The sequence below is a fragment of the Lemur catta genome, chromosome 5, assembly GCF_020740605.2.
Source record: "Lemur catta isolate mLemCat1 chromosome 5, mLemCat1.pri, whole genome shotgun sequence".
Classification (NCBI taxonomy): Eukaryota; Metazoa; Chordata; class Mammalia; order Primates; family Lemuridae; genus Lemur; species Lemur catta.
Genome location: NC_059132.1, coordinates 61,751,121 through 61,773,307, shown reverse-complemented (window position 1 = coordinate 61,773,307; position 22,187 = coordinate 61,751,121). Strand labels below are relative to the sequence as shown.

General features: G+C 40.2%; 1 protein-coding gene across 6 annotated transcripts in view; it reads left to right on the top strand.

Annotated features, from left to right (window-relative positions):
- Nucleotides 1–220: 220 nt before the first annotated feature.
- The window catches only part of DCDC2 (doublecortin domain containing 2), a 151,735-nt gene continuing 129,768 nt past the window's right edge, over nt 221–22,187 (top strand). The window contains exons 1-3 of one of the 6 annotated variants that reach the window (XM_045551884.1): nt 221–304; nt 928–1,314; nt 5,117–5,171. In XM_045551884.1, coding sequence (XP_045407840.1) covers nt 1,022–1,314; nt 5,117–5,171 — 348 coding nt within the window. In that variant the 5' untranslated portion in view covers nt 221–304; nt 928–1,021. The other 5 variants (XM_045551886.1, XM_045551883.1, XM_045551885.1 and 2 more) reach the window with 5 other exon arrangements.

The window sequence follows — 22,187 nt, the reverse complement described above, 5'->3', positions numbered from 1 at the left end:
ATGACCGCGTGATAATACCACCTAGGCTTCCCCTTCACCCCGCAAGCCCCTCACTTCCTCCGCGCCTCTGCGGGAGGGAGGCAGCCAGCGCGGCCCCCGGGAGCCAGGCGCGCGCCCGGCCTAGTTCGCGGACTCGGCTGGCTGCGCGAGGCTGCGGTTGCTATGGAAACGGTGGGAAATAACAACTCCGTTCCCCACGGGGGAGGGAGGCCCACAGAGGTAACGGCAGCGGGAGGAACAGCGCTAGCGACGCGCTGCCCCCGCCCTCCGTCGCCGCCACTCCCCCGCCTGCCCGCAAGTGTCGGTAGGTACCACCGCGGCGGGCGCCTCCCCAGGGACCCTCCGACTGCCCCGACCCCCCGGGGCGCTATTGCGCGCCACTGCCGGGTGTGGTCAAATGACGCCCACCCGAGCTTCGCCACCTGGCGGCGCCGGTCATCGGGGAGGGGGCGAGGGGTCCCGGACACGCAACTCCAGCCAGGAACTTAATTGCTTTTAATTTGGGAGCAAGCGGGAGATTGCGAGGTAAGGGTGCAAGAAGGCAGAAAAGAAAATAAAGCTGTTTGGAAAGAGTAGCACAGGTAGGACGTTAGAAATTGGGTTTCACCCCATTTATAGTGTGTGTGTGTGTGTGTGTGTGTGTGTGTGTGTGTGTGTGTGTGTCCTCGGTCTCGTTCCCTCCTGTCCTAACTCAGCTTGCCCGGCGCGGCTCCTGCTCCGAGGTGGCACGCTTTGATTTTGCAGGTGGCCTGTGAAGCAGGCGTCGCGCGCGCACTGCGAGCGCTGATTGGCCGTGCGGACCGCGGTGAAGTGCTTGAACCTCCGCCCTGAGCCCCGCAGCCTACAGTGTCTCCGCGGGGGGACGCCAGGCGCACGGCCGTTACTTCTCTCTTCCCCGCGGATCTGTTAGTTTCCCATTCGTTTCAGGAGGCGATCCCGCGCTGTGTGTGCGGCGAGGCCGCCCGGGTAGCGGAGGTGCGTCCCCCCGAGAGGCCAGCTGGGGCAGCGTCCCGCGGGGAAGATGAGCGGCACCGGCGCCAGGTCCAGCCACCTGTCTCAGCCGGTCGTCAAGAGCGTGCTGGTGTACCGCAACGGGGACCCCTTCTTCGCGGGGCGCCGCGTCGTCTTCCAGGAGAAGAAGGTGTCCAGCTTCGACGTCTTCCTGAAGGAGGTGACAGGCGGCGTTCAGGCGCCCTTTGGGGCGGTCAGGAACATCTACACCCCCAGGACTGGCCACCGCATCCGGAAGCTAGACCAGATCCAGAGCGGGGGCAACTACGTGGCTGGAGGCCAGGAAGCCTTCAAGAAACTCAAGTGAGTCGGTCTGCCCCCTGCGCCCACCACGCCAGGGCGCACTGCGCCGTGTGGCTGCTATGACGAAATTCGGGACCCCCGGCCCGCCCACACCTCGGCGGGCTGAGGGGCTGCGACTTGGCGGCGTGACACCTCTCAAACTCCTGTTGCACTTGGGGACAGAGGTTGACCCTGTTACTGGAGAAGGAATTTCACTTGGGTAACAGTAGGAACAAACTTAAATTTGCGCATAAACAACAGAGATCTTTAAAAAAGTATCCATGCAAGGTTAGTGGCCAAACCGATACTTTTGCATTTTCTGTTTGGCTTTTTTTCTTTCCTCTCCCCCACCCTTTACTTTTTTCTTGGAACCCATCCTTTTAGTTTAAATGAGGATTTCTTAAAAATCCCTTCCAAGGTTTGAACACCATATTGTCACCAGAAGAGAAATTTGCCTGCCTTCTCCCATCCCCCCACTGTTTAATTTCTTTCAATCTTCCATTTCGAGTGAATTGACCGCACCCAGTTTTGTGACCCTACTCCCACCCCCTGCATGTTTATGCTATTCGCATAATGCTTAGAAAAGTTTCTTGGCTGACTATATTTGTCTACATGTCGTCTCCAGCAGCGTGATGGTTAGACCTTCAAGGGCAGGGGTCCTTATCCCCAGCTCCTGGAGGGGAGCTCACTCTCGGTAGATGTCTCGTGATCTAGCAAACTGGGCTTAGGTCTGTGAAGGGAACAAAGATGAACAAGACATGATCCTTGTCTTTAGGATCTTCCAGTCTAACAGGAGAAAGACTATGTGCACATCGATAATTTTAAGACAAAGTACAAAGGGATATGTGTCATTAGAGAAATAATTAAAGTTATGTGGGAGTTGAGAGTTGGTGGGTGGGCATTATATAACAGGTAGAACTTTATATTCTAGTTTTTTTTTACAACTTTATTGAGATACATTTCACTTAACATCAATGGTTTTCACTATATTCACAGAGTTTGCAGCCGTCACTACAAAGTAATTTCAGAACATTTCTATCCCCCCCAAATCCTATACTTCCAAGTTCCCCCTTCCCTCATCATCTGGTAACCACTAATCTATTGTCTCTATGAATTTGTTTATTCTGGAAATTTTATATAAGTGGAATCATACAATTCATGGCTTTTTGTGTCTGGCTTATTTCACTTACTGTAATGTTTTCAAGGTTCATCCAATTAGCATGCATCAGGATTTCATTCTTCCTATTATTGAGTAATATTCCATGATATACCACATTTTGCTTATCCATTAACAGTTGATGAATATTTGGGCTGTTTTCCTTTTTGGCCATTATGAATAATGCTTCTATGAATATTTGTGTTCAAGTTTTCATTTCTCTTGGGTAGATACCTAGGAGTGAAATTGCGGCATCATGTATTCCATAGTTTAATAGAACATTTTAATTGAAATTCATCTTGGTCCCCAGGATAGCCAAAAAAAAGAAAAAAAAAAGAAAAAAAGAAAAAGAAAAATCCTTACCATAATCTAAGCTTGTGAATTCACAAGCATAATTGAATTATTAATAATTAAAATTCAAATCCAGTTTTTAACTGTGTAGAAGTAATTTTCAAAGTTATCATTAAAGTTCTTTAACATCATCCTTCTCCTAAGTTTGTTTAAATTGAGTTCTAGGTGTACTATTTTTGTCAGTCTTTCTCTGCAAGGTGAGGGATACATTTGGATTTATTTTTCCCTTCCCTGAAACCTTCCTTAAGTATGTTTTGTTTAACTTCATAGAAAAGAGCTAAATGAAACTGTGTGTTCAAAAGAAATTTAGAACTTAAAACCAGGAGATGAGATTGAGCTGTTTATTAGTTCTGTGTCTTTGGGCAATTCACTTGACTTAGCTCGTCAGTTTCCCAATACAGAACCATTCCTCACAAGGGTGTTGTAAAATGTAAACGCTATAGATGTGAATGTGCAAACACCAAAGTGTTACCTAAATGTAAGGCATTTCTACAACCAGTTCCTTTTATTATATAATTTGTTTATTTTTTTATTAAGTGATTTCTACATACTATAAAAGAATTTCATGGGAATGGAAATCTGGTTTAGAATCTATGAACAGTTGAAAACTGTAGACTCACTTTAGTAATTCATGTTATCTTTTGTTTATTTGGCCCTAGAAACTCATAAGATAAAAAGATACAGCTGCAAGCCAAATAGAAAGTGCACTTCAAATCACTCTTTATAAATAAGAGATTTGCATAGTTATTTTTGCTTTTAATTAATACACAAAGAAACCCCTGAGTTTGTTATAACAGTGTCCATGGTTACTTTTTTGTGCTGACAGATGATTAATTTATTTTATTTGTGTTAAAGTAGTAGTATCTATGAGTTATAATGATAGAAGCCAAGAGTATCTAAATGCTGAATGTATTTGAAGCTCAGCACCTATAAGTTTCTATAACAATTGAAGCAACTGACAGAACAAAAGAAAGCCCAGAACGTATTGAAGGTAATTCATGGGCTTTCACTTAGATCCTAAATGATGCGGAGAAAGATGGCAAAATATTTTTCAAATGGAACTGATAAAATTCCTGCTTGAATTGCTTTCACTTAGATTTTTCTAATATTGTTGAAATGATAACTAAACTGCAGGTAGCTATTAAACCTTAATTTTATAGCAGAGAATTCTGGTGATTATTTTTCCCCAAAACTTCCCTTGTGCATTTTTGGAAGTTGACTCTACTACATTAATATTGTAGATCTGAGATCACTTTCCTGCACATGACAGTTAGAATATTTTGGTATTAAGTAAAAACTCAGATTCCTGCAGATTCACAGAAAACTCTTTTATTGCCAAGACAGAGGGAATATTTGTATTATCATACGTAACTACAGTTTATATAGGGAAATACATGATAGTTTCTAGAGGTATCAATTAACTAAAGTATTCCATCCCTCCAAAATAAACAACAATAAAAACATTTCAATAGCCAAAATTAACTGTAATGTAAACTTTTTTTTTTTTAGCAACTTAGCAATTATAGTAGTTGATGTAAAGGATCTAGCTATCTATTATTATAAATTAAATGCTACATTTTTACTTTTTTATACTAAAATGTTTATCTAGCACCTTGTATGTATGAAGCACAGCTTAGGGACCATTTAAAACTGGAACCAGATCACAGTGATGGACTTATAACTTGAAGTTGACAAAGGTATAAAGGTTTCAGGTTATGCTTATGCAACAGCTAAAGAATGATCACTACTAGTTAAGATCTGTAGCAAATAGTAATGAAATAATAGGCATCTCCAGAGGTTAACTAATCCACCCATCTGTCTATTAGCTGAACCAATATCTAAACCATTCCACATGGTTGAGCATTTCTGTGTCATTAAAGTGCTCTCTTGGAGAAAATGATTTCCCAGCTTTTCCTGGTTGTTACTCTATTGCATGCTGCCAATACCTCCTTTAACCTAAAGTCTGTGATTAATGAAATTCTTATGAACTCTTTTAATCAAATTCATATAAGAATTAGAAATACAGTATATAAACTAAGTAGTTAACTATTAGAAAGGGAAATTAATTCCTTAATAAAAGTATGTACTTCTAAGACTTCTGTTCCCTTGAAGTTTAGGGTAGACAGGTGTCAGCTCTGGTTGGCACCACTGCAAACAGTTCTACTATAATTGCTTTTAATTGGTAGCTATTGATTTTTGCTTTAAAATTAAATATTTCCTTTGACTTGCTTTACTTTTTAATGATTTTTAAAAAGGAATTTGCTGGCTTAAAACCTGTAAAAGCAAGCCTTATTGTTTTTTTTTTTTTTTCCTCAGTTACTTGGACATAGGAGAAGTCAAGAAAAGACCAATGGACATTGTTAATACAGAGGTAATGCAAATATTAGTTTGAAGGTTCAAATAAATAACAGTAAATAACAGTGCCCTTTTTTTTGTTTCTTATGGTGTGTCTTAGAGATTTGGATGGCATTCTACTTACAACAGATGAATTCTCTAATGTATGTAAATAGGACATTATATGTTTTAAGGCAAAGATAATCCTTTCTTGGGATCACTGTCAGAAATGAGGAGACTGAGTCCCCCTGACTCCCACCATCCTTGGAAAAATTGTCTTCCATGAAAGTTAGCAGCGGGGCAATGGGCAAGTGAGCAAAGCTTCATGTGTATTTATAGCCATTCCCCATCGCTCGCATCACTGCCTGAGCTTCACCTACCTCCACCCCTCGTCCCCTGTGGAAAAATTGTCTTCCATGAAACCGGTCCCTGGTGCCAAAAAAGTTGGTGACCACTGTCTAAGATATGCAGGATTAGACACAACATGTTCTTCTTTTCTCATTTTCTAGCTAGGTGTTCTGTGGTTGAAAATGTTCGCTGTTAGGTTAGAAGATTCTGAGCATTGTTATATAAGTCTTTACCAAAACTACATCCCCCATCCTAACTTCCATCTGATAGCTCAGGGTTTGAAATAGCCAGGATCACCCTGACTGCCCCTGAGGCTTTCAAAGGAGATGAATAGATGCCATGTTGGACTTTCTGTGACGTCAGTAAAACACCTCCATTTTAACTTGTATCAAAATTTACTTGAGCATAGTCAGCAAAAGCTTGCATGAAGATCGGAGACAAGTCTTGTGAAAATAGATATTCAGACTACCACATTCCACATAGCTTCTGAAACCCAAGTGGAATTTTCAGGTATTCTGTAGGATGTATTCCTTAGTTTGTGGATGAAAAGGTAGATTAAAAACAGAGTTGAGACAATATGTGTATATATATATACATATATATACATATATGTGTGTGTGTGTGTGTGTATATATATATAAACAAAAACCAAAGTTGGGGCAACAGCCTTAAATGTCCCAGTGAGACAGGGGAAATTGTACTTAGACCCAGACTGGGACTCTGTTCACCACCCCAGGCTGCCCTTCTTCCCGTTTGGACCCCACTTAAACAAGTGCTTCCAATGGGTGAGTCCTGTCAGTGAAGAAATGGCTCACAGGAAAAGTAGCTTTTCTTACTTACAGTCCAGAGCCCCAGAGAGACTCTCCTCAACTCTCACCATTTCCTCTCACTTTGTGTTTGCCCAACAGGAGCAAATAGGTCCTTCTAGGAGGTTAAATTCATTATTCAAATAATCTGTGGAAAGAGGTGCTCTTCCTAGACATTATTTAAAATAATTAGTATTTTTGTTTGGATTTTGGATTTTCAATGTGTGTTACATTGATTATTTATGAAGCTGATAGGCTTTATGGCTTAAAGTAGACAAAGGTATACATTTTTCAGGTTGTGTTTATGTAACAGCTAAACAATGACCACCAGTTGATATCTGTAATAAAGGATTAGTTCTGGTTATGATTTTGTCTGAAGGATACACACCTGCTTGAAGTATGCTATCTTGCATGAAATTGGTGACAGAACCTGGATTTCTACACTAGAATTTGATATGTGTGAATTCCTAAAAACTGTGAGCACAGTATATTTACTCTGGATTCTGGTTCTTTGATGAAGACATTGTCCCTACTAAACTGCAACAGGTGTGCAAAAAATTTATTGAATATGCTTTTTTTTTTCTTAAGGGATTTTAATAACAGAAGCATTCACAAGGGCTCTAGTTCATTTAATTTGCTAATTGTGCTTCCGTTTTGGGGACAGTAACCATTGTTTTCTCTTTGGGCCTATGCACGAGCCACATGCACAGGTTCTGATTTGTGAACGTGCATCTCACACGTGAGAAACCTACCTGTTACCTCCAAATAGAAGACTGCATCTCTTCCAGCCTGTGTGCTATTGGCGACTGCCTTCCCCTTACTCCTTTCCTCTTACTGCCCCATGGTAGACTTTCATTTCTTCTCAGTCCTTCCCCACAAAGCCTTTCAAAGGGGATGAAAAGAAAGCAGAACTTTTGGAATGCAAAGGAGATGGGAGGAGGTGATGAGAAACTGCCTGTCCATGCTCTTCCATGTGTCCCCCACCCACCCTTGCCCGACTTTCCCACTTACTCCCTTGAGTCCTTTCTCCCACTCTGTCTTATTAGCATTTCCTCCCAGGCTGGACAAGCAGTGTGTTCACATGCCCAGTTCGGAAAGACCCTTCTCCCCAAAATGTACACCATGGCCTTCACCGCAAAGCCTGCTTTCTGCAAGGGGAGCTTGTACTTTCATTGCCAGAAAGGGAGTTTTGGGTTCCTGGCATCCCAAAAAGGAACTCTGAAAGGATTTTCTCATGGAAATATCACCTTGGCTATGAGTTCTACGGTCTTATTATTGGTGTTTTAGGTAGAGCACAAGTGGAAAAGGCTTTTGTAGGCTGCATTGAGAACCTGACTATTGTGTGTGTTATTCTTACTATGGGGGAACTACCTCTTTCTTTACCACAACTGGTTTATAATCAAACTTTTGGAATTCAACAAGTTCATAAGTTGGAGGACTATCTGTGCTCAAAATTTGAATAGACACTGACCTTTCACAAAAATTATAGATTCTAATTTCTTGGTCTAAGCTGAGGACTTCCTTTCAACATTAGTGTTCACTGAGAAAAGATTGCACACCTTGTTAAGTGCTCTTGGTGACTGGTATTCTTTGGAAATATGATTGTATATAAGGGAGGACATCAGAGAATAGAGAATTATTTTTGAAGTGGATTCAAAGCATGCATATATCAAATTAGAGGTTTAGAGTTGTTTCAAGGGGAAGTTTCAGTACTGTAGTAGCACACAAAAAAATTTATTCAAAGATGTGTCATCAAGGATGAGTAAAATTACATATTCACCAAAATTTGGGGCATTTCTCTCAAATCGTAAGTGATTCCATACATTTTGAGTTTTCAGTGATGGACCTGCATAATAAAAGCCACCATACCAGTATACACAATTCAGTTTTCAAAATTGCTTAAAGTATATTAATTCTAATTATTCCCCATACATTTTACTATAAGAAGACCTTTGGATTTGGATGGGCTTATGCAGAACCTGTAGCATTCCACTTCTTTCCCCTTCCTCAGAGCACCTCACCCAAGTCCATGGTATGATCTGCTTGCTCTTTAGAAAGTTAATAATTTGGACAAGATGGTACCCACTTGCTGACTGTAGGTCATGGTAACTAGAATGTGCACATCACCTTAACATTTGAAATTCTTTTGTGGTTGGTGTCATTTCTTTTCTGTTCCTTGAGACTTACCTTTGAAGAGACACTGCCAGGTCAGCTGGTGCCATTCCTCTTCCTCTTTGTGGCCCTGTCCCGGGAACAGGGAATGGCAGAGCTATAATGGGCCTCTTCCACTAACCTGAAAAAAGCACAGGGTCTCATTTGGTGGCAGGAGGAAATTGGGGGTGGTGGGAGAAAAAGGGAGAGAAGAAAAAAGAGGAATAAGGTGACTGTTGTGGTGGTTTGCACCTGCTTCAAAGTCAGGCCACTGTGCGGGCTCAGAGCAGACCGCCCCGTCTCTGCACACAGGCCCTGCTTCCCCACTATCTAGATAAAGAGGTCTCCCAGACTGCCCGTGTGCTCTGGCCTCCGCTCCTCCATTCTGGATAGCTGTATTTTCATCTTTCTTCCCATTTTCCCTGTGTCAGTGGTGGTTTTAATGAAGACAGTTTTCTTAGCTTCTGACCTTGGCAGCTCATCTCCTTACTTATGATTTCCCAGCCCTCTCTTTGCTTCCTCCTCTCCCTCCTCTCAGCCTGGTTGCAGATCTCATTCTGTGCTTCCGTATTCTAAGCTGCCTTACCAGCTCCTTTCCTTCCTCCTTCTCTTAGCAATCTGTGGGAGTCCCCTGTCCTCATGCATCGGAGACCTCTGCTCCTGCAGGTGTGATACATTTACCAGCCCTCACTCTTTACTCTTTGGCTCTTACCCTTTGGCCTTATGTGACTGCTGCTTCCTTTCTTCTTGTTTTTCTGCCATATCCACTTTGCTTCCATGTGATTCAATGCTTATACTGGGCAGTAGGGTGGGCAGAGTAAGCAAAGTAAGCAGGACACGCATGACCTCTCACCTCCAGGAATTTCTAGTCTTGCTGAAAAGACAGATAGATGAACATCTCTATATCATGTAATAAGTGATTCGATTAGTAGATACAGTTTGTGTTGAACTGCTTAGTTCAAGTGCTTCTGGCTTTATCATGTTTCAGTGAAGCCATTTGTAGACCCTCCCAATGGAAGCCTCCTTCTGGTTTGACTTAGAGCTGTATGTAGGTCTTGCTGTTCATTCCAGATCATGTTAATAAGGTTTACTAATTTATTGAAGAATCAATGAAAATAAAGCCTACATTTGTAAATTCTTCCAACAGTAATTGAAGCCCTTCCCCAATCTTTTATTTTATACCTTCCCACTACCTCTCTAATATGACTCCTAAGTAAGAAGCATTCTTTTAAGGAAGCCAGTTCACATCAGTGACCATGGTGATTCCAAGGCGTCTATGACCTTGCTAAGGTTCTATGAAGAGTTTCCTGCTAAAGGACAACTGGCTGTATTTCACTTTTCTTTCATACTTTCTTGTTTCACCTTTTTTCAGAATTGAGCTGTGTGTATGTATGTGTATGTATGTATGGGTGTGTGTATATGTATGTTATATGTGTTTGAACAAGAGTGAGAAAGACAAAAGTGTTTATGTCAACATGTAAAATATTAGTCTAATGAAAAATATCTATTAATAACCTTAATCAGCTCTAATAAAAAGCTGAAAGATGGGCAATTTTAATTTGGCCTTTAACATGTATCATGGCATTTGTTGCATCTCCTCTTTGGCATTTAAACATGATTTTAGGAAATTTAGTATTTGTGAAATTGGCAGACAAGGATATTAGAGCATGTATAATTTCTTATTCTAGTAATAAGCTGTTCTAAACAAAGGGATAAATATAATAAACATTTAGAAAATAATTATCAACCTTTTAAGAAAAAAATAGAAAAAGTATCTAATAAAATAGTCAAATTACTAATGAAATGTGTATCTTTAAAAATACCACATATTTGTCTTTCTGTGGCTGACTTATTTCACTTAGTATAATGTCCTCCAGGTTTATCTATGTTGTTGCAGATGGCAGAATTTCCCTTATTTTTATGGCTGAATAGCATGTGCTCGCTTATATATGGAATCTAAAAAAGTCAAACTCATGGGAGTAGAGAGTAGAATGTTGGTTGCCAGGGACTAGGGGTGGGGATGGAGTAGGGAATGGGGAGATGTTTGTGAGAGTATAAAGTTAGACAGCAGAGATAAGTTCTGGAGATCTGTTGTACAGCATGTTGGCCATAGATCTGTGGTCCCCAGCCCCCAAGCCGTGACTGAGACCAGTCTGTGGCCTTTTAGGAACTGGGCCACACAGCAGGAGGTGAGCGGCAGGCTAGCAAGTGAAGCTTCATCTGTATCTACAGCCATTCCCCATCCCTTGCATTTCACCGCATAAGCTCAGCCTCCTGTCAGCTCAGCAGCAGCATTAGATTCTCATAGGATCACAAACCCTACTGTAAACTGCACATGCGAGGGATCTAGGTTGCACGCTCCTTATGAGAATCTAATGCCTAATGATCTGAGATGGAGCTGAGGCGGAGATGCTAGTGCTGGGGAGTGGTTGCAAATACAGATGAGCATTAGCAGAGAGGTTTGACTGCACAATAAATGTAATGTGCTTGAATCATCCTAAACCATCCCCGCAATCTGTGGAAAAATTGTCTTCCATGAAACCAGTCTCTGGTGTCAAAAAAGGTTGGGGACCGCTGCTATAGATAACAATAACATATTATATATTTGAAAATTGCTAAAAGAGTAGATTTTAAATGTTGTCACCACAAAAAAGTGATAAATATGTGAATAGCTTGATTTAATCATTTCACAATGTATACATATATCATAACATAATATTTTACCCCATAAATCTATATAATTTTCATTTGTCAATTAAAATTAAAAATACCGCTTAATTGAAGTGTCAACTATTCTCAATAAAAAATTTCATATAAGTTCCTGCTAAAATAGAGTCCTTTTGGAAACTCCAACAGCAAAACCCATTGAACAGAAAAGAGCTTGTTATTCCTATATTGAATATAGAAAGATGAAATTTTAGGAATAAATATTACAGCAAATCATTTGAAGTTCTGCCAAGGTATATCAAGCTTTTGGTTGATGGTAGTTTAAATACCTGTGTATATGCTAGAAAATCAATATTTAGATTAACATTTTAGGATGATTGCTTATATATATATATTTCTTTTTGTTCCCTATCATCCTGAACCAGAATAATTGTTGGAATGAGCTTGTTGAGTTTTCTGGTGAAGTCAGAGGAACTATTCTTGATGGAATAGTATGGTTATTTCCATATAATAGGAATAATAGGAAAACATGACCAGATAAATAGCAGTGTCTAGCCATGGAAGACAGATAAACTATGCTCAATTTTTTATTGAATGCTGCTCATGTATGATTTTACGTGTTCTTGAGAATGTTTACCATGAGCCTACTGAATGCCAGCCAGTGGTGAGATTCTCACCATACGGATATAGAAATACGCTTAACACATGCCAGCTAGAAGTTACAACAAGGTAATTGTTGTAGGAGGACTCTGGAAAGAATTTTTTTTTTTTTTTTTTTTTGAGACAGAGTGTCACTTTGTTGCCCGGGCTAGAGTGAGTGCCGTGGCATCAGCCTAGCTCACAGCAACCTCAGACTCCTGGGCTTAAGCGATCCTACTGCCTCAGCCTCCCGAGTAGCTGGGACTACAGGCATGAGCCACCATGCCCGGCTAATTTTTTTGTATATATATTTTTAGTTGGCCAGATAATTTCTTTCTATTTTTAGTAGAGACGGGGTCTCACTCTTGCTCAGGCTGGTCTCGAACTCCTGACCTCGAGCGGTCCACCCGCCTCGGCCTCCCAGAGCTAGGATTACAGGCGTGAGCCACCGCGCCCGGCCTAGAAAGAATTTTAAAAAGTGACATATATGGAAAAGAGGCCGAGTGCAGTGGCTCACACCTGTAATCCTAGCACTCTGGGAGGCTGAGGCAGGAGGATCACTTGAGGCCAGGAATTCGAGACATGGAAAAGAATAAAAAGATTGGAAAGTCATATCTGATATTGTTAACTCAAAGGAAGAAAATTATTTAGACCCAACTAATAACTGGCTTCAATGCTTATAAAAATATGGTGATTAGCTCTTCTCTGACATTGCTGGGTAACAAGATGGCAGAATCAAAATTAAGGTATGGTCGGAAGCTTGGAGAATTTAGGTCAGATTGAAAGAAAACTTATTTTTCAGAAAAATTAGAGAAGACTACTAACAACTTATTGAAAGAAAGTGTGATATCTCTTTTCTATCTATTTTTACATAGAAATACATTCTTCTGACTCACACATTTCAGTTGTATGCCAAGATGGTGGAGATGAATTGAGATTGATTTAAATTTCAAAATGCCTTTTAATCTAAGGTGTTGTGGGTCAGAGCCTTCCTGTAGAATCCTGGAGGTAGTGCTGCCCAACTGTCTCACTCCTTCATGGAGCAGGCAGCATGCAGGGAAAAACTGCTGGACTGACTGGCAGCAATCCTTGTTGGTAGCTCCTGTCATTTCTCAAGTTTCAGAGCGTTCTTCAATGTAGATAAGCATGTGGTGCTGTGATTTCCTGGCACTTCCAGTCAGAATTTTTTTTTAAAGTACTATAACTTGTAGCCACACCACGAAGGGAAAAAGTTTGGAGAACGTTCCTGTTTTGGAGGGTGGTTTCTGTATTTAGAATGGAAGATAGCATAGCACTCTGGACAAACATTTCAATCCGAAGAGATGTTTCCATTTTTCCCCACGATTGTATGTCCAGAAAAGAAAACCCCAGAGAGTGATGTGTTAAAGGAATAAGGGAGGTGAAACCCAGGGTAATCAGTTATAAGAAACCATTATATGAAGTCATCTGTGATAATACTTTCATGTTTGATTAGGATATAGAAACTTAGGTTAGATACTTTACATTTTATTTCTCTATAATTTAGAACAAATTTTGTGTGTGTGTGTGTGTGTGCGCACGCATGTGTGTATGTGCACCCGTGCACATGTGATCTTAAATATTTAACTTTTGGAGGAAGTATTTTTGGATTGTGGGAAACTTTGTTTCAGAGATGCAGAGTGGCACACAGCAGCAATAAATCTTTGAAGTTTCCCTGGTGGGGTAGTATGGTGAGAACACTGTGCCAATGAGGCCAAGGACTTGGGTTGGATCCCACGGGTCTCTTAGATCTGCTAGGTCCCTGACTCCATACTGTTCCCCAAAGAGCCAGCTGTCCTCTCAAGTGTGGTGCTGGTTAAAGGTTGTGAAAAAGTGTGTGAGTAACTCAGCTCTCATGTAGAGCTATGCTGGGAAAACAACTGAAAAGGTCCATGCTTCAAAAGTAGGAGCCTAATAGTCTTATCTTTATGTGCAAAATAAAACAAGTACCAGTGTATATGAGAACAGATGGATGGAGGCATTTTTTTTTAGAGGTAGGGCTCTTTATTTGCACTTGGTTGATTTCAGCATGAAGTATGGAGGTGGTGTGCCCTAGTGTCTAGCTTGGTCAACAATGAAAATTCCCATCTGTCACTGTGAAAGACTCCTTTATAAGCAGCTGGCCAGATCATGCTCAGATGTCATCCCATGATTACATAGTTTGGATGTTTGGTTTGTTGAAATAAGGTTGATTTCAGCCCACCTGTTAGCTGGAGGCAGAACTAAGTAGTGACTGATTGTGGGAGAGAGGCAACTACATTGACTTGCTATGTTTGCAGTGTCTAATATTTAACCTGGAACATTTCTCTCTAGGAAATTTCTAATGGCAGTCTATGCTGCTTTGTATTTTTTCCCCCTTTTCTAGCAGTAAGTATTTTTGAGTTTCAAAGATCTATGAACCTCCATGGCCATCTTTGCTATTTCAAATTATCCAGCCTTATGTAACTGGGCTGCCAACTTTTAGAAATTTTTATAAAATAATCCATCTCATATTACTCAAGTTGCATCTTATAAATTATATTCTAAATGATAAAACTCCATATTTGTGACCTGTTTTTCTAGAAGCAAGCATATAACTCAATTTCTAGGACCACAGATTTTGCATTAGCTAGTACAAGATCTTCCACAACTGCTTTTTAAAAACTGGATTAAAAAAAAAATGAAAATGTCAACTAAAACATATTTTTTTTACTATAGCAAAGAAAATTCTTTTTGTATGGCTTTTGCAGATGTATAGCTTGTTTCTCATGAATGCTCAATAGACTAATATAATTTAGTCAAATAGTGTATGCAAATTGGATTAAACTGCCTTTCCCCTAGCCTGTATTCCTAATCAGATTGCTATTCCCTTGTGTTAGTTCTATTTTAATTATTTTATCAATAATATTGATTAACTTGGGCTCTCCTTACCTATTAGTCTACAGCACAGATACTCGGGCATTTATGTAATGTAGGCAATGTGATTTGTCTCTGAGATTTTTCAGCATTTTAACTTAGTGACTTTTTAAATTTATTCCTAAACTTGGTTCCCCTTCTTTCTTCCCCAATTCACTTCCTTATGTATAACCACATTGATATTATAATTTCTCTGTTTAGGAATTCCCTTTGTTCTATCTTATGTTATCAAGTTAGTAAAGTTGTGTGCATCAAATTTGATGTCAAGAGAACCTAACACTCACTATAAATGTATTCATTCATAGAAAGACAATCTTGGTTAGATGTCTGCATTTTAATATGTAGCAGTGTTAGCTTAGCTTGTGTGTCCCAGATACCATGTAATTGCTCAGAGTACACAGACAGAATTATAAAATCATAATGACACTCTCCTAGTACTCCATCTAAATGATCCTAAAGGATTATAAAGATGGCTTTTCTGGCAGAGTCTGGAGAAGAGGAGTCTGCAGATGAATTGCTATATGTCTTTGTGATTATTTTAAACCTCCTTTCATGGGGGAAGATTTGGAGCCTCAGGGAATGACACTAATCACAAATGTATGGCTCTTCTTTTTTGGTCGTAAAAAATTAACATCACAAATTTTTTCATCAAAAAAAAAAAAATGTTTCAAGTACCTTTTCCATGCCAGGCATCATGCCAGTTAGATTTCCAATGATGAGGAAGCCAGACAAGGCCCCCGACTTCCCGAAGCTGGCTGTCTAGTGGAGAAGGCAGAGCTGTCCACAAGCTGTCCTAAGGAAGTGTGCTGTGTGGGGGGACACAGAAGGCACAGGCTGCTGGAGGGGTGGCTACCCTAGGCCAGGGAATCCTCTAAAGCTTCCTGGAAGGAGTGATATGTAAGTTGAACCTACAGGGAGTGAATAGATGTTAGCCAGGCAAACGGAGGGAAGAAGAGTGTTCCAGGTAAGGGAGGCAGCACGTGCGAACGCATGTCTGCAGCTGGGGTAGTGCCGCGCACATCCGAGAAACGGGCACATGTTCTGTTTGGCTGAAGCGTGGGAAGAGGTTGCGATCGAAGGGTGGGCTGGAGATAGGTGAGAGATGAGGCTTGTGTAGTAGAAAGGTACCAACCTTAAGGGTTTTTAAAAGGAATTTTGACTGTTTGGAAGATATGGAAGGGGTTTCAGTGGGGAATTGCCGGAGTCCCTCTTGTCGCCACAGCAAGGTTGGAGGCCGGGAGACCACGTGATGGAGATGAATGGGGTACTCTTGATAGGAGAGGCTGTGGGGATGGTAAAAGGATCGGATCTGCTAGACAGAACTTAGTGATTGGTTTGATGTGGGGGGTGAGGAAGAGCGATTAGTTGGATGATTCATAGGTTTCTGGCCTGGGCCACTGGGTAAATGGCATTCCCCTTCATGAAAGCAGGGGACACAGTTTGTTTGTGTTTTTGATAACAGTGACAATCAGAAATATTTGAAATGTGAACTGTTTGAACATTGAGGCAGCCCAAATATTGCAAGATAAACAAAACCAAAACCGACTGTGAGTGTGTGTGTGTGTGTGTGTGTATGGGTGTGTATTTATTTCTTTAATATGTGTTTAGTATTGTTCTAAGCACTTTACAAAGATTATCTATTTTAATCCTCACAACAACCTTATGAAGTAGGGATTGTTATTATTCACATTTTACAGGGGAGGAAATTGATGACTAAGACATGGTCCTGCAGAGCTCACGGTTAGGAGGGACTGCATGTTAATATATTGTGTGTTAGTGCATTTCCTACTAAATTAACAAAATTTAATTAAAGATGATCATTCAGTGTCTTTTTGCTCTTGAAAGAGTAAAGAAAGGGTTTTTAAAAAATTTATCAGACCTTGATTTGATGATGATAAGGAGAATATATATATATATGAATGACAAAAATTAGGAAGTGAATCCAGAAAAGGGGCACAATTTTCTTTTAATTTCCTTAATATTCTTCTTTGATAAGTCACTGTAAGTCAAAAAATCTTGCCTGGAATTATTTTAACTGTATTCTCAATTGACAATTTTTTTTTTTTTTGCCTTTGCTAATATTCCCTATAGGACAGGATATTTATGTTGAATGTTTCCAATACAGTGCTTGAAATGGCTTTGGCAGATCTGCTTGTAAAAAACTCCCACAGGAAACCCAAAATATTTTTACATGGAAATTTACTACAGAGTGTGAAGAGATCGGAGACACAGATATTGAGGCAAGAACCAATGATTGAATTGTTAAATTTTTAAAATGTTCACCGTGCTACTATCAAAGGGCCATTTCCTTTCTTTCTTTCTTTCTCTTTGTTTTCTTTTCTTTTTTTTTTTTATGACATATTAGTTGCTAGCAGCCAATTGGTTTCTTTAGCTCTTCTGGCCAGATGTTTTCAATAACATCTACCAAGTTGCCAGGCAAACAAAGCAATTTGAAGGATTGGAGGAAGATAATGGGGAAGAGCATCATGTGTTGGAGACAAACTATTATTTTTCCTCCAAGATCTCTTTTTTCATCTGAAATACAGAAATAATAATACCTTCTTTAAAGAATTATCGTGAGGATTAGGAACATGTAGATATATGTTAAGCTCCTAGCACTGTGCCTGATACACATTTAGAACTCAGTGAATGGAAATTATGTCAGTTGCTGCTGGGGTTAATAAAAGCCATGTGAATTGAGTGGCTTCTGAGTGGAATAAGACAGGGGTCACTGACATCATACTGACTGCTTTACCAAAAGGAGAAAATGTAAATGTAAGTGCTTGATCACTACAAAACCCTCTACGGAGGCTAGGTGGTACTTATTATTTCTGACTGGGGCGATCATAGAGCAGATGCTTGATAAAGGGTTGAGATCATTATTATATGAATACATGGAAAGAGAAATACTTCAGCAAATAAAGTAGAACAAGTTTATTGACTTCAGTGTGTGACTAGATCTTGGAGTTGTTCTTCAAATATTGAGGGTTTACATAATTTCACAAAGATTAAGATATACAGTGAAAAACATGCATGTGAATTAACCAGGACTTTAGCAGTAAGCAAAAGAAAATGTCAATGGCTTATTTTAGCAGAAAAGGAATTTTTGAAAATATCTGATGGGGCTGGAGAACTAAGCCCAGAGAATAAGCAGTTGTAAGGGAGTGAAGGCAGTGAGAATCAGATCACATTATATCACAGGACCAGGCCATTAAAGACAGTCCTGTCACCACCACTGAGCAATGGAGACATTCAGCTTGTTGAACCACTGCTCCAGACATTTGACAGTGGATGTTTCAGACGCTTCCTCCAGAAAGTGGACTTTGTTGCTGTTGATAGCACCATTCTTACCTTCTTTGCTTTGTTGGACCATCAGCCCTGGTGTAAAAGCCCTGGGTGGGACCACTGGGCCAAGAAAAGGTCTTGTTCTGATGGGTTAAGCTACAAAGGGCCTGATCAAGTGAATGTCTGGCCTTTTACCTTCTGTGAGTGGTGGTGGGATCTGTTTCCCTTCAAGATTCATACGGTGGGAATTCCGTTCAAATAGAAAATCCTTCCTCTTCTACTATGCATTGTTCTTCCCTTCTTACCTTTAATTAGTACTTCTTCTGCTTGGGATTCTTAACTAGTGGAATGGCCCAAATTTTTGTTCTAAAGGAATCTGAGCTCTTGATAGTATTGTCTGTATAATATTGCTGGAATCTTCCATTAATTTTATTATTTTTAAAAATCTATGAATCATGTTTACATATAAAATAGAAAATATACTTAAAGTTTATAGAACAAACAATAAAATTAACATCTATGTACTCCATCCAGCTTAAGAGATAGAACAGAACAAATACAGTTACAGTTGCATATGTCTTTCCTCAGTCCCATTTCTTGTTTCCTCCTAATATGTAAACACTATCTTGAACTTTATATTTATTATCCCTTTATCTTTCTTTATAGTTTTATCACATATATATGTAATCCAAAACAATATATAGTTAAGTTTGGAACTTCATGTAAATAGAATCATATGCTAACATTCTTTTGCAGTTTGCTTTTTTGCTTAACATAATGTGGTGTTGTGGGGAGCAGTGGTTCCCTCATTCTCCTTGCAGCACTCTGCTCAATTTTATGAACACCATACTGTTTATTCATTCACTAATTGATGGACAGTTGAATTATTTCCCATCATCCCTCCTTTCTTTTAGTATTAACAATACTGTGTGATTCTAATATATATACACACATACATACACATACACAGACACACTCCCCTGTGGATGAAAGCAATTTATCTGTCTAAGTGGGAACTGGTGTCTCCTAAGGGCCAGTGTTTGGTCATTCCTCAGTGGGCTGGGTATTTCATTCCCTACAGGCCACATCATATTTCTGGGGTGAATGGCTGCAGGTCTCTTTGAAACGATTTTGAGGAAGACTCAAAATATTTATCTGTGCAATTATTGTAGCATCCTCCTGCAAGGTTACCAGGCCTCCCCGTCAGTTTTGGGGGCTGTCAGGTTTGGTAATTGATTGTGGGGTTGAGACAACTGATAGTTTAAATCAAGCTTCTATTTACAAGATTGGAGATTTTTTGTTATGCAAATCAAGTAGTAAGTTGTACAACCCTTTTAATCCTAGAAATTCCATAATTTAGTCTCCATCACATCAGTTCATTGTGGTTACCACATTGGCTCTGCTGTCTCTTGTGGTTACTCTGCCTGCCTCATCCCTGGAGAATAAGTGCTGCCTTTTCTCTTCTACCACCCAGGATGCTGATACCTCATTGAAATCAGAAAGCCCATTTCAAATGCAGCATCTTCCACCAGCATGTCTGGTCTTAGGAGAAAAACCACTAGAGCACTTTCAGAGTTGGAGCAACATTCCTCACCAATGTGTTTCTCAAGGCCTTGTTGTGAAGGGATTGGGTTTGGGATCCTCACTTGAGTCATGTAGATAGGAGATTAGTGTGTAGAGTGCCCATGACAAGTCTGCTCCAAGATTTCTATCTCCTTCAGTCTTTGGATCCCTTCCTCTAAGTCAGTTGTTCATTTACCGTATACAGGCAGTAAATATCTTAGGCTTTGCAGGCTGTTTGGTCGCTGTTATAACTACTCAGCTCTGCTGCTGTAGCATGAAAGCAACTATACACAATTTGTGAGTTGAATGGGTGTAGCTTTATTGGAAACTTTATTGGAAAACAGAAGGCAGGCAGAATTTGGCTCATGGGCCATAGTTTGCCAACCTCTGCTCTGAATTACATTGAAGAAAATCTGGCATCTTAACCTCATTTAATCAGGCCATGAGTAAGTCCCAGTTTTAATCAACTAGCTAAGCAAAAATTTAGGGCTATTCTTAGCTATCCAAGATAGCATATTGTGTCTAGAATATGCAGTAAGTGTACCCATGGTGATAAAAGAATGATACTTTATCCAGTGTTAGTTCCAACTAAAGTTAAGATATTACCAGGAACTATGGAATTATTAAAAAAATTCCACTAAACATGCTTCAAAATTATTGTACTCCAGTTAGCAATACCTACAAAATAGAAGCTTGTTTTATTTGCAAGAGGTATCTTCCCTGCCCTTGGCTTTCCTTCCATATTCCTTCTCAGATACTGGTACCACTATCCATTCAGTTTTAACTCATAAACCTCCCTCATCCTCACTGTTTAATTGATTACCTCCATCAGTTATAACTCCTAAGTATTTTTGAAATACTGCCATCATGATTCAAGCTACTGTAATACCTTGCCTGATTTTCCACAGTAGTCTCCTACTCTTGTCTTCTGGCATCCATTCTGCTTCTGCATTCTCTCTTCTGTTTTATTTCAGCCAGAGTATGGAAACACAAATCTAGTCCTGTTACCAGTGAGATTAAAACTCTTCAGTGATTTCCCATTACTCTTAGCATAAAAATAAGTGCCTTAACTTAGCCTGCAAGGCCTTACATCAATGTTTTTAAGGTTCAAATCATGACTCTTTAATACACTGAAAATCAATTTAATTAGTTGTGACAAACATATACAAATATAAAATAGAAGATATCAGACTGCACAGTAGGTAACGAGGATAAGTACTGTTTTGTGAAACTGATTTTGATTAAGATTGTGTGTGTGTGTGTGTGTGTATTGGGTTTCAACATAAGATATATTCTTCGCTTTGAGTTTTGGTCAGCAGAAGTCTGAAAGTTACTGTTTTTTTTTTTTTGAAATTAAAAGCAACATTTAACAAAACTTTTTACATCATTTGTAAATAACTGGTAGAACATAACACCACAAAATACAGTATTACAAAGAACTTAATACTTATAGGAATAAAAATATCTGCAGTCTGAAAGTGAAGCCTCAGTCCTTGTGCATCTGGCCACTCTGAGAATCACCCAGAGCTGGGAAGACTTCTCCTTCCACTTGGTGTAGTATTGCACGACAAGCAAGCTGCAGTCCAGAACTCCAGAACCTTGATCAGAAGCATCTGGTCTTGGTAGTGGCAGATGCAGGCACAAGATACTTTGTTTCAGGAAGGAAAATGTGGCATCAAGTGAACTTTTACAAAACTATCCTTCCAGTTAAAAAGGCCCTTCAGCACAAGTATGCTGTAGCTTAACCTTTAAAAGAAGCAAAAGATGCTGAAGAAACACTTGCAGGTCCAAGATATTTGAATAAAATAACCTAATTCACAGTTTCAAAAGTACCAGTGGCACAGACACTCTTCCCACCCCCATCCCTGGCCCTTCTCCATGATCAAGTCTCTAGCTTGAGGCGGGAAGCTTGGACAGTTTTTATTGTTTTTGCTGTGTGTTTCCCAGCTAGATTGTTTGTGGCTGTCTGAGACTTTTCTTCAATCAGGCTGTCTTTAGACCCGTTTCTTCTCTGATGAACGGTGGAGCCACCGGAACCCTGAGCGTCCGAGGAACGGGTCACCGGAAGTGGTGGGACAAGTTCCGTTTTTGAATTCACTTCCGAGAGGACCGAGCGCTCCCCGTCTGAGCAGTGGGAGCGGCGGTGCTGGCGGTAACTGCGTGGCGAGTGCGAATGCCGGATGCGGACCGGGTCGCTTGAGTCTCTATTTTAGTGTAAGGAGTCTCTCTTTATTGTTCTTCTGACAATCCAGATGGATCTACAAGTTCCTTTTGAATATGCTTCCATAACTCTTCTTTTGCTTGGATGTCAGGGCTTCTCGAGCGGGATCTGTGTCTGGACCGCCTGTTGTTGGGGTCCTACCTGTTCTGATGTCTTCATACCCTTCATACTCTTCCTACACTTCCTTTTGCTCTATTTTTTCTGAACTTGCTACTCTCCATCAAGAAATGGAGTCTGTTTCCCCTCTCTGAGAACCTGCATGGGACTTTGGACTGCTTGGAAGATCGGAATGCAGTGGAAGTGACACTGCATGACCTCTGGTCTTCCTTCTGTCCATGGTGCACCCCGTGCTACCTCTTATCTCAGGGCCTTTGCACATGGCTGTTCTCTGAGTTTGGAACCTTCTCCCCCCTTCTTCCCTCTGCCTTTTTTGCTCATACTTACCCCAGCTCAAGTGTCA